General features: G+C 32.3%; 2 protein-coding genes across 2 annotated transcripts in view; one reads left to right on the forward strand and one right to left on the reverse strand.

Moving 5' to 3' along the window:
* Window positions 1-7,531: 7,531 nt before the first annotated feature.
* On the reverse strand, window positions 7,532-8,613 carry LOC111635159. The gene has a single exon (XM_023380030.1). It carries the CDS (start codon window positions 8,611-8,613, stop codon window positions 8,008-8,010), a length of 606 nt encoding a protein of 201 aa, XP_023235798.1. The 3' UTR covers window positions 7,532-8,007.
* Window positions 8,614-10,084: 1,471 nt separating this feature from the next.
* Window positions 10,085-13,447, forward strand: part of LOC111635155 (regulatory-associated protein of mTOR-like) — a 46,030-nt gene continuing 42,667 nt past the window's right edge. The window contains exons 1-2 of the mRNA XM_023380022.1: window positions 10,085-10,335; window positions 12,475-12,576. Coding sequence (XP_023235790.1) covers window positions 10,312-10,335; window positions 12,475-12,576 — 126 coding nt within the window. The 5' untranslated portion in view covers window positions 10,085-10,311. The remainder of the gene's footprint in view (window positions 10,336-12,474; window positions 12,577-13,447) is intronic.

Here is a 13,447-nt window from a genome sequence, read left to right on the forward strand (position 1 = left end):
TGAAAGAAGACGATACAAAAATGCTAACAACATGAAAGAAAAAGAAAAATATAAAATCATTAAAAAGCAAATAAGATTAATGTGCAAACAGGCAAAGAAAAAGTGACTGAATCAATTTTGTCTAGAAATGGAGCACTAAATGGGGATGACTAAAGAAGAATATATGAAAAGCTAAACTTAATCTAAGGGGAAAAAAGGAAATGCAGAATTGGGGCTTTTTGAGATGAAAATGGAAAATTTTATTGCAGAAAGATGGACATGTGGAAACTTTTATTGCAGAAAGATGGACATGTGGAAACTTTTATTGCAGAAAGATGGGAAAGATGCGTAGACAATCTCTATGGAAATGAGGACGGAGGAGATGGAAGATGGGATGGAGGAGAATGAAGAGAATGCAACCTTTCTTAAGAAATTGATTGATAGATTAAGAATTGATGCTGCATTGAAAAAGCTGAGGGACAGAAAGGCACCAGGAAGAGATGAAATACAAGAACTTCTTAACATGTTAACCAGCAGTTGTACTAATTAGGGCCATACAGAGCCATACGACCGCCGGCCATCAAACCACTTCATGAAGCCATACAACGGATGGTGGTCGTAGCCAACTTTATAGATGTGTACGAGAGGCCACCACTAGGATGTAAAACATCATCTTATGAAATCAGGATAATTTAAACTTGAATGAAAATACATTGGTTATAGTGATGTTGAGCGGTCTGATGGCTCTGTATGACCCTAATTAGTACAACTGCCAGAGCATCGGATGATGGTTAACGTTTTAAGATTAGGACAAAGATGGAACAAGAATCCTAATTAATTTTTTAAACAAAATTTTAGTGGCAGATCTTCCGGATGATTTCACAAAATCAATCTTTATCCCTGTTCCTAAAACTGCAGGTACCTTAGACTGTGATAAACACAGTACTGTTAGCCTGGTAAGCCATGCCTCAAAGCTTTTAGTTGACATCATAGAGTAAAATAGAAAACTACATAAATCGGGAACTAGGTGAGACACAATTTGGTTTCCAAAGAGGCAGAGGGACAAGGGAGGACATTACAATGATACGACTTACAGGAGAAAGGATTATTGATCATAATAGAGAAATTATATGTATGCTTTGTCGACTTTGAGAAGGTCTTTGATAGTGTTAATCAAACACTGTTGTTTGAGATTCTGCAAAAATAGGTATTGATAAAAAAATTACTAAGAATAATATACAACATCTATAAAACCAATGATCAGATTTCAGGGAGAGGATACCAAATGAATTCAGATTAAAGATTTCAAGTTATTTTAATATTTGCGCGTTTGTGAACAGGATGACAGTGGCCCTCATGTCATGTCTAACATCACGTATGATTTTTTGAATTTGAACAGAACCCTTGAATTGTGTGAGTGGTCATATATGTAGGATTTTTATGGAGTAAGGGATAAAGGAAAAATGTTTTAGAGAGACTGGGAAGCCTGGAGGTAACACACTCCACTATGCATTTAATCATTAAACAACAAATATTTACTTTTTAAAGTTTCTAAAAACTTTATAAAGGGAATAGAATTAATGGGAGAATCTAATCCTAAAAGTGCAACAAAATGAGAGTGTGTGTTTACAGTTTCATCCATGGGTTGATAAATACCTGGATGGTTAGTGTTGATGATCGTTGACATCTCAAAGAGGGAAAGGCTTGGTCTGGATGAGTCTTGATCCAAGGATGAAATTCGCAGCAGGCCAGATACTGATTTGACAAAAGTAGCGATGAAAGTCTTGTGAAAAGTGACAAGAGTTGGGGAAGATTGTCATTCAAGGACAGCAAGGAGATAAACACATTTTAAAAATGAGCAGGCAAACTCTAGAGAAGATAAGTGGTGAAATATGGCTGGATGAGCACACATTTTGGAACCAAGCAGACAAACTCTCTCTTGACTTCTTCCTCCATTTGTTTTTATTTATGGTTATCCCCCTGCTATTTAGATGACCAAATTTGATAAGGTTGTGTGAGGAGTTGGTGGTTGGTCCAATTCACAATTTTTGGTGAGATATCCTTCAATGAATAGTTTTTTTGAATGTGTCACCCACAAAGGAAGTATTATCAATGAGAAAATCTTGCAAAGTTTCTCTGTTGAATTTGTTAAAATAAATTACTTCTCCCTTTGAGTTTTTTGGATGCAAATTAGATAAGACTAAGATAATCGAAATCACAAAAACTAGCCTGGGTTCTCACATGTTTGTATTTGTGTGTAAAAGTGCATGCATGTGCAAAATCACTACAATTCACTACAACTAAAAACAATTATTTTTTCTTATTTAAATATTTATATACTTTATATTGATTCCAACAAAGTTTATAAATAATAGAGTCTATTTTTACTCTCATTTAATATATAAGTTAGTTTGTCATATCATTACATAAGTGTAATTATTTTTGTTTATTTATGTTAAGAATTAATAAATTCTATAAACAATAAGATTTTATTACTAAATTTTCATACCTGCGTAATCCACCAACAGAAGTCACTTGTGGTGGGAGGCTGAGGTTGCGATTGCGAGGCATTTGCCCATAGTTAGCACCCCAGCTTCCAACAACAACTCCAGCAATTTCTAATTGTCCTCCTCGGGCTATTACACGCTGGCGACCTATAAAAAACCCAAGGATAAAAATAAATATTTTATCAGTCAACCGTATAACACTATTTAAAAATTTAGAAGAACCATCGAGTTCAGTTTTAACACAGTTCTCTTTATAAATAGGTACATAAAAAAGTCTACAAAAAAATTTGAATATGCAAACATTTAATAAAATAGTTAAGAAAAAACTTTTTAAATAAAAAATGATACAGGATAAATGTACATAAAAATAAATAGTTAATTTTAGGAGAGAAAACAAATCATTCACAAATGCATTAGGAAAGAGGATGCATACAAAAATAAGATTTGACCAGAAAAAAAAGCATAAACATGCTTGATAGTTGACTGATTAGTTTTATTTCTAATCCTAAATCAGAAAAATCTGTAGTATTAGAACGACCAAACTCCAAAATATGAAATAAACTCTGTATTTTGACATTAGTTAATTTAACTGAATGGATAAAACACAAATTACAAAATATACAAGTGCTTTTAACAAACTAACTTTATCATTGTATTGAATAGGATGATTACACTAATATTAACATAACATCCCACTTTAGATATTCTCCAAAACACTAATTTCCATTTTACTACACACTTAAATAACTTAATTAAGATAAATATAAAGTATACATTTTTTTTTTTTATGATATGAAACCGTGTTTTGCAATTTGTTTCTGCTCCTAACACAATGAAGAGCTATAAATTAAGACACTTGGCAGGATAAAGTATACATATTATATAATCACTTGTTTCAATCTAATATTTAACATAGCTCTCTCTTTTTTTAAGTATGAGATTGTCTATAAATTACGTCCACATTTCTCTTGAAATTTTTACTCACCCCCTCTTGCCACAGTTTGTCCAACTTTCCATAACCTCCTCCCCTTTTCATATATCCATCAAAACTCAAACCCCCTTAAAACCTTCATCACTTTATAAATGATAGATAATGCTAGTAAAAATGAAATATCAAGAAATTTTAAAATAAATATAATAATATGCATAAACTGTATAAAATTTAATAAAATAAATGGACATCCACTGAAGCTCAAGTCCTCCTTGTCCAAATTTTCGTAACCCCCCTTCTAATGTCAATGTCATTTATGGACAGCACCTATATTGCAATGCTTTGTTTTTCGACTTATGTGATAAGTTTTGATTTATTTATAGTGATACCTTATACTTCGAATGCTTCAGAGTTAGAATTATTCAAACTGCATGCATAGTGAAAAAATCTGCTCAAAGCATAAACACCATCTGCTGTGTGTTGAAGTCATCTCTTGCTCTTGTATTATACTTGTACATTTTCAGTATTTCATTTTTGGTGTATTTGATTATATATACTGTGTGGTATTCATCAATTTTTAACGATTTCTTTCTGGAGTTTTTCTTTGTTGACAGCTTTTGGGCACTCGATATGTTTTGTATCCTTTAGTTCAAAATTTCCTGAATGGAACTTTTTAAACCACATTTAATACATTCAAAGTTTAAGAACATCTTCCCCATACACAATCTAACTTTCTTTTTTATTGTTTATATGATGCTTTATCCTTTCTGAAACTCATAAAGCATGATAAGTCTGATATGCTTTTCATCTGAAGACATTTTAAATTGATTTTACTCAATAACTTTCCAATACTGGAATATATTAAACACACACAACATACCTACACAAGCATACTTGAAATGAACATATTTTAACTAACATTTTCAACTGTTTATAACAGATATCCTCAGGTATATAATGCAAAACAAAATATGTAATTTGTTTGAGAAATAATTTTAAATTAAACTTGTAAGTTGTTTGTAAAAGTTTGTTCAATTTTAATGTGTCTGTTTTGTTCTGCATTTTATAACTAAACATGTCTGTTATAAACGGATGAAAATGTTAGTAAAAATATGTTAATTTCAAGTATGCTGGTATAAGTATGTTGTCTGTGTTGATTTACTCAACCATGACATGAAATATGCTTCTGAACAAAGAATATAATCTCACATTAGCAACAATGTGAAAAATTTCACAACTGTTATAATTAAATAACATATCTCTGTTAAGCTGTTTTTGCATATTTTTGACAGTTACTGTCAAAATTATGCATAAACTTTATGCTTAATCCAATATAACCTTTACAACATCCAAGAAGTGTGTGAAGCAATGAAGTCTAAAAGGAAGGTCATAATATTAACAATTGAGACAAAAAAAGAAACTTATTGCAAAATGTGAATGTAGGACAAGTGTGGCAAATCTGGTGGCCATGTTTAAGATGCCAAAGTCAAAGCTGTGCAACCAGTTAATATAATATTCATTTTATTACCCAGCATTTAAGTATTTTATTTATTGTTTCATGTGTTAATTTATTATTAGGGCATTTAATTGTGTTATTTTTACCTTAAATTATTTGTATTTGCTGTTTTAAGTTCATCAAAATGGGTATTGTTTAGAGTCTGGGAATGGATTAATTTGCTGTCCATTATTTCTGATGGGAAAAATTGATTTGGACTTCAAATGATTCAGAGTTTGAATGGCCACCTGGAATGAATTAAATTCAAAATACGAGATACCACTGTATTTGAATTTTATCTGATGACAATTGCAATAGGTTATAAAAGATATTTATTATATTTTATGAGTTTTGTCTTTTATTAAATTCAATTAAAATACTTAAACAGTTTCAACCTCTACTGGCAGAAATATATTTATCATCAAACAACTTTGGCTGTCAAGACAGCAATCTGCAGAATCCAACAGAAACAGAATGGAATATAGAAATGCATGCAATTTGAATTAAGATATAGAACACAAGTTACATTTGAATTAAATGTGAAAGATCATCATAAGTAAAAGTAAATTAAAAATACATAAGTGAAAATAAATACTTGAAAACAAACTACTATATAGATAGTCTTATTTAACTCAGAAGCTGAAACCATTAATACTAAAGCAAAAATAAATCATACATACTTTCATGTTTTTATTAAAGTTTTGTGCTGAAGTAAATAGTATGATGTATTGCTGCTTTAAGTGTATATAGTAACTGAGAAACTCTTTTTTTACTGTCTTCAGTTTAAAATGTACTACCAAGCTGTAGAAAGGCATTGTACTGTACATCCTTGTGGTTTAAACATAAATTGCTCTTGGCATGCTTGGATATTGTTAGCTTTTTGATAGTTTTCCCAACAACTTGATCACGAAAGACCAAGGAGTTATTAGAAGTTTTGTCGTATCAAAGTGGAAAATATTCTCAGGTATAAATATGATTGCTAAGTACTTGTACTAAGTAATTATATATATTTTAATGTTCCTTGAGTTATGTGGAAAGGTTGTGAGATGTGTAGTCTGTGGTTGTAAATTATCACTTAGGGTGAATGAAATTTTGTAAATACCAGAGGCAGTTTCAACTGGGGTCTTTACACTTCTGTAGTGGTTGTAGACATACATATATTAAAGAAAGACATTGGTTGTACATGAAATGTTTAGCCAGCAGAAAGAGGGTAAGGGAAAGGGAAGGGAATAAAGGAAGGAAAGGAAACAGACAGTAGAGAAAAGTAGGATCCCTCTGAATGGCATACATATGGCTACAGTATCCTCTATGTTTGATGATGGCATGCAGATTTTTAGGCTGCAAAGTCGTAGTCCCCCAAAGGGTCTAAAAGAAAACCTGAGTGTAGCAAACACCAATAATTGAGTGCCACCACGAATAGCTAAGTGTAGAAATTAGTGCCAAGTAGCTGTTGGTAGGAAGACTTATATCTACTAAATATTAATAAAACTAAATGCGATTGCAAATCTTAATACTATTTAACAGCTAGACAGGCACCAATTGACTTTCTGGTGCAGTCAAGAGCACTGCTCAGTGAGTTTTATCTGTCAACGTGTCAGCCATCTTGTTTTGCAAGCAAATTTTAATAGTGTTTGCGCCAGCAGACTGAGAGGTTGTTTGTGAAAAACTGCACTTTTTATTAATTCACTGTGGTTTATTAGTAATTTCCAGTCTTCTGATTTATTTCTTACAGGCAGTTTAATATAAACAGATATTTTATCAAAAGTATCTGTTTATATTAAACTGTCTAAAATATATACCACAATTCTGTTGGATCTGCAAACTTTTGTGCCATACAGTAACACGTCAAAACACTGCTTACATACTTAACAAGGCATTTGATTTTTCTGATCTTGCAGCTTTTTTTAAAAGAGTTCATTTTTTTTTATACAATTAAATAAATATGATCTTTCTTTTGACTTTAAAAAATATATATGGAGGTTTAACTTGATTATTTTAACCCTAGATAACTAAACTTAATTCTCAGTTACATTATAACTACACATTCGTCGAGCAGACTATGCATTAAAACACGTAAATATCAACAAAATTGTTTAATAAAAATAGGAACTTGTTACATGGCAAAATAGTATCGGTAAATAGGAACTAAATAAGAACAAAATATTTAGGAAATAAGATTACACACAGTTGCTACATATGTTAACATTATGTGGGCTGCAAATTGCATTCTTGCATATCATGCAACGGTATTTTGTCATTTGTCAAGCTTTCAAAGGACATAAATAACACAGTTTACACGGATTTGACGCAGAATGAGTAGTAGCTTCTATACTGGACACATCACCTTGAATATCCTGTATCATGGTCCTTTAAGTCGAGGGTAGGGGAGTTGCACGGGGAGAGCAGTTTTGTGAGGATGGCCTCCCAAATATATATCAAGCTCCCTTCATCACAACGTTTGAGTATTTCCACCCGATTCCAAAGCGCTATGTGATGTTGTTGTATCACCAATTTGGAAAGTTCCGTGTCGCAATTGCCAAGTGCCACCGNTGATGTGTGTTCATCCTCTTCAAAGATCTGGTGCGATTGGTTTCTCTGGATAATAAGGAATGACTCAATTGGGGTATGTAGATGAGATTCGCATTCCCTCGGATAGGGCCCCTTCTAAGCCTATACCAATTTACTTTATTAATTCGACCATATGCCTGTCTCCTAGGCAGTGAAGAATTTGGTCGCTCTTGCTCGTTTCTTTGTCCCCTAGATGTATTAGATATGTTCCTCGTTCTATAAAAAAATGATGTATCCCGGGGTCCTCGGGGGTCGCCTCGCCTTTCTGATGATTGATATGGTAATTGATATTGTGAATATTCCCGAGGACACCAAAATCGTGGGGATGGACGTCGAGGATTTCCCCGATCCCATTCGTGGGTATCTAATCGTTTTAATTGTTCCTGAATTTTCGCTAAAGTTTCTTCTAATCGATTATGATTGGGTACATCTTGTTCCGCATTCTTATCGTCAGGGTTATTGATACCTCTTACAATCGCTCGTGATTTTGACGTTAATTGATCTATGGTTTCCTCACTAATTGCTATTCACACCGCTTTATCGAAAGTATCAGGTTCTTTTGACATCACTTGTCGTTTTATTCGATCATTAATTCCACTCAAAAACTGTACTAACAAGCATTTATCTCGTTCTTTTTGTTGGCACCTTTTAACCACCTCTTCTTCTTGTGCCTTATCCCCGGGTTGTTCCTCAATAGTTTCTACTACTAAGGTTTGCAGTCGGACAGCATAAGTCTGCACGTCCTCATCTCGCGCTTGCACACAAGCGTGAAATTTTTGTAATCGTAACGAAATTGGTTCTCTATCAAATCGTTTAATCATGAGTTTTTTAAATTCCTCATATGTCATTACCTCCTTCATCTTCGCATCCTTCCATGCGAAATCCCGGGCTATTCCCGTTAATTTTAATTTTGCAACACCTAAGCATTGTGCTTTAGACCAATTTGTTAATTTAGCTATTTCATCCAGAGATTCGAAAAAATCGGTGACCCGAAGGCCATCAACGTCCCCTGCAAAAGAGGGTATTAAAGGAATCATGCCCCCAAGACCGCCTACCGCGGCGTCTCCTGCTGTCTCTGACCGTGCGCCTCCCGATGCTTCTCCCCGCGCACTACCTTCTCCTCTATTCTCCATCCTATCTCACTTTCTCTATCGATTTGTCAAAATATCTGATCCCGCTCTGACACCACTGTGACCTTCCGGGTCGGCACCTCCTTAGTGCCCAATCAGGATTGACACCACCGTGTTTAGAGGAACACGGAAGCCGAGACGGCGATTTCGTCGTCCGTCGCGCGACTGGTCCTGTACGCAAACAGTCGGATTCGACAGGTCAGAGTTAACATAGGGAAGAGACTCGAACTACCCTTAACAATCAACAAAGGGTTTATTAAAAATTTAAATGGAATAAAGTGTGGTCGCGGAGAGAGAGAGTTTACATACGATTCGCGTGGCGATAAATACCTGACAGGTTATCTTATGGATCGAGGTCTTCAAACCGCTGTTGACGATGTCACTTCTAAGTTCTGGGTTACGGAAATATCCAAATAGGCACTTAAGTTCGTTGTTACGGAATAATCCAAATAGGCACTTAAGTTCGTTGTTACGGAATAATCCAAATAGGCACTTAAGTTCGTTGTTACGAAATAATCCAAATAGGAGGTATTGAACGGGTCTGGTGGATGCTTCTTTTAGAGGAACGGCAGCGACTGTGTCGAAAACCTCCGATTGTCGCTATTTTCATTTGACAGTTTAGCAATAATAGGTCAGAAGGTTATGTGAAAGCGTCTTTTCGCAACTGAGAACTGGCTGAGTAATTAACTCCCAGGTGTGAAATTTGATACTTTCTAGATAAACTTACTATTGTTCACGAGTTAGGTCAGGCGGTAGGTTAATAAACACGGCTGAATCTCACATTATTGATGCACAGATGATGCTGTAATATATTCAATTTTCAAACGTGATTTTTATGTTTCTGAGTAAAAATATTTGATAAGTTTAATGCTGTTTTGAATTTTAAAAATTGATTTTTTAAGACAAGTCGGTCTAGATATTCATGTCTCAAGTGAATGAATTCAAAAATCAGTTAACTCATGACAATGTTATTTGTTCAGCTTGTTGCATTATTTGCCAAACTTCATTTAGTTTCTTGATTGATTTAACTCTATCTTGACAAGAAACTGATGAAGTTTCTCATCAAGATGGAGTTAAATCATTTAAGAGACATGTTCATTGTGAAAAGCATGAAAAAAGCACATCATCTCATTGACTTTCCCCTCCTCTGGTCATCACGTTGGCCAATGAAGCAGTTTCCAAAGATGGCAACCCTACACGACATGATGGGATAGTTCATTGAGTAAAAGAGAATTAGCTGTGATTTCATCAGGGGTAGTGTTGTAATATTAACTTTATTTGAAATAAGATTACAAATTTATTTTGTAGCATACAATAAAAGCATGCATATCCACATATAAATGGAGAATTTTTATGTTTCTTTTGAAAGATTGATTCTGGGTTTCCCAATTATTTTCCATTCTTAAGTTTGATGTTTATTAATTAATGAATGTACTACACTTGTAATGTAAATCATTAATATTTCTAAACTAAAATAAACTTTAGAAAGTATTCAAAAGAATTGGAATCAGGAGAAAATTTGGTATTGTTTCATCACTAAATTACATATTCAGTTGTGTTTATTTAATAATTTTTTTCAATAAGTTTATTTTTAATTTTAGAGATTCACCTCCACACACGGATTCTCCATGTCCTACATCAGTTTCTCGTCAAGTATTTCAGCAATATCAGTATTCAGCACAATTTACAAGAACTCGTAAAATGTTTGATCGGGGACCAAGTGTTGTAAGTTAATATTTTTGTTGAAAGCATTTTTTACAATTATAAAGCTTTTTAGCAAAACTGATCACTGGCAATTCTTTAAGATACAGCATTCTTATACGTTCTTGATTGTGTTTAGAACTTATTGAAGACTTTTGTAATATATTTACTTACTTATCCTATGGAATAAACCACAACTGTTAATTTTATTTATTTATATGTTTTAAAGCAAGAAAATTAAACTTCATTTTTAATATAAAAAAAAAATAAATGGATACAATGATTTTTGCTATATCATAATAGTTTGTGTATCATTAATGCTTTTGACTTGGTTTATGGAATGAACTTCAAATGAACTAAAACTACAGTGTATCCATTCTGATAACATAAACGAAATATTTTTTAATATTTGTTTTTATGAATATTATCATGGGAAAGTAACGGGACAGAGTTAAAATAAAAACACTTTATTTACAGGACATGGAATTACACAAAAAAGAAATAAAATAGCTAATAATAACTAAAATTAATAATAATAAATTGGTGCTAAGAAAAAGAAATAGTATCATTGGCTTGAACAATGATTCCTATTTCTGCATCAGGCTGATGCAGGAGAAATCCAAATTAAATTTTATCATATACACTGTTTGAATGTTTTTTGACAGTAGCCATGACTTATATAATTTTTTAGTTATGACAATAAATAATATTTTAAACTATTATATACAGTGGTACCTCAGGATATGAATACCACAGCATACGAAATTTTCAGGATACGACATGAAATTCCAATATATTTTTGCTCCACAATACGAACAAAAACTCGCCATATGACGTTACATTAGTTTGCAGCGCCATTTTTTATTCGCTTCTGTTCATCGGTCTCAGTCCGCATGTTTGCTTCGTCGTGGAAGGATTTCGCTCGATAAAGGAAATCTTGAGGTATTATCAGAAAGTGACTGATTTTATTGATTTTATTTTACCCGAAAAGGTTCACACTGGCCATATTGCTGGTCAGAGTAATGACATTTGCCTAAGTCATTTAGAAACATTTTAAAAAGTAGGCAAAGCCAAACCTTTTTGGATAGATATTTTACCAAGCAACCTGTATCCAGTGGAAGTGAAGGAAAGAAAGCAAAAAGCAGTGAATAAAATATTTAAAAAATACATATATAAAACAGAAAAGATAAAAAAATTAGTGTTATGTTATTTTTAAGTTACTGTTACATTATGTTATATAAGTTAAGTTTTAGTATCATTTCCCTTCTCCCTCTCCTCCGCCATCAGTTTACACCTCCACTGACGTCTATCCTCAAAGGTAAAGTTATTATTCTATTATGGTTATTTATACATTTACAACTACAAAATGCATTTTTCAGTGTTTTCCATACTATAGTTCAGCGCTGTCTAACTGACGGCCCGCCAAATAATTTTTACGGCCCGCGAGTACATTTTACTATGAATAAATTTATGTTACTAAATTATTATTATTAATATTAAAATTATTTTACTACCGTGTTTCCCCGAAAATAAGACAGTGTCTTATATTAATTTTTGCTCTGAAAAATGCGCTAGGTCTTATTTTCAGGGAATGTTTTATTTTTCCAGGAAGAAGAATTCACATTTATTATTGAACAAAAAAATTCCCAAATCGAACTTAGACGAGAGTGATGTATATCCGGTGTGTCGAACTGTCGCCTTTTTATAGCGTCGACATCGGACTCGCTGACCAATTAGTGCTTACTGAACCGTAGCACTATGCAAATGTCATGTGGTTTATCAACCTTCTTGGCCCTCGAAATGTTTGGTGAAGAAAATATGGCCCGCGGGCTATGATAAGTTGGACAGCGCTGCTATAGTTATTTTTTTAATGTACTACTTAGCTTTAATTTGAGTGTGTTTTTCGTGTTGGAACAAATTATTTGGTTTTACATGTAATCGTATGGGGGAAAATGATTCACCTTACGACACTTTCACAATATGATCTCAGTTTCGGAATGGATTAATTTTGTATCCTGAGGTACCACTGTGTATATATATATATATAATAGTTTAAAATATTATTCATTATCATAACTAAAAAGTGAATGAGAATTATGTACAGTAGTACATATACATAAAATAAATTTTAAGATAAGTAATACATTTAGTTTTTATGTTTAGGTTATTGAAGATATTGAAGAGCAAAATAGACCAAAAAGACCTCTAGTTTCCACAGACTTTGTTAATTGGTGTTGTCGATATTTTAGTCAACCTGTAATAAAAGCAAGTACATAAATAAATTATTACTACTAATTTTATTAACTGTTTTATATTGTTTAACTTTCTTAAAATTTTAAAATAATCTAGTACGATAAAATTGTGTTTATTTGTGATGATCAAGCAAATTTCTAATTAATGTTTAATTTTTTGAATTACAAAAATAATTTATTTAATGTTATGAAATCATTATTAAATGTTGAATTCATAAATACAGTATAAAGTATTTATTTAAATAAATAAATTTACTGACATCAAAACTGAATGTATTATAATTTCATTCCTATATTAAAAAATTAACACTCACAGCTTTATATAGTCAGAACTATTTTAAATGATGCCAATATTGATGACTTTCTCAAAACTTTTATTGATTATTACAAAATTCTTCATATTGCAATAAATTTGTTTTAATTAAGAAACAAAACCTTTGTTATTAGTTTCTATATTTTAATGTTTCAAATAGAATTATATAAAATTTGACTAAAACTGGAAACTGTTAGAGGAAAGTAAATATACATAATATAATATATTTGCATATAAATATAAAGTGAAGTGTGGAAACTTCAGAATTGAAAATTTAGCTGGTACCCATCCAAATTTTCAATTTGTCCAGATTTTTAAATATACTTATAAATTAATATTCATTTTTCAATGGTCAAATTTAGATTTTTGACATCTGGATTTTTGATGCTTCACTGTAATAAATATGTAAATACATAGATTAATTTATACTCACCTCTGGAACAATTTAATATCACAAAAGTTAATAGTACAGTAGCCCCCTCATATATCGTTTTTTTTTTTTTTTTCTTCTTCTTCTTCATCTTCTTCTTCTCCCAAATTTTAGAAGCACTTGAGTCAATGAATTTTAAAA

This window comes from Centruroides sculpturatus, unplaced genomic scaffold (assembly GCF_000671375.1).
Source record: "Centruroides sculpturatus isolate CEXI.00-Female unplaced genomic scaffold, Cexi_2.0 scaffold827, whole genome shotgun sequence".
Lineage (NCBI taxonomy): Eukaryota > Metazoa > Arthropoda > Arachnida > Scorpiones > Buthidae > Centruroides > Centruroides sculpturatus.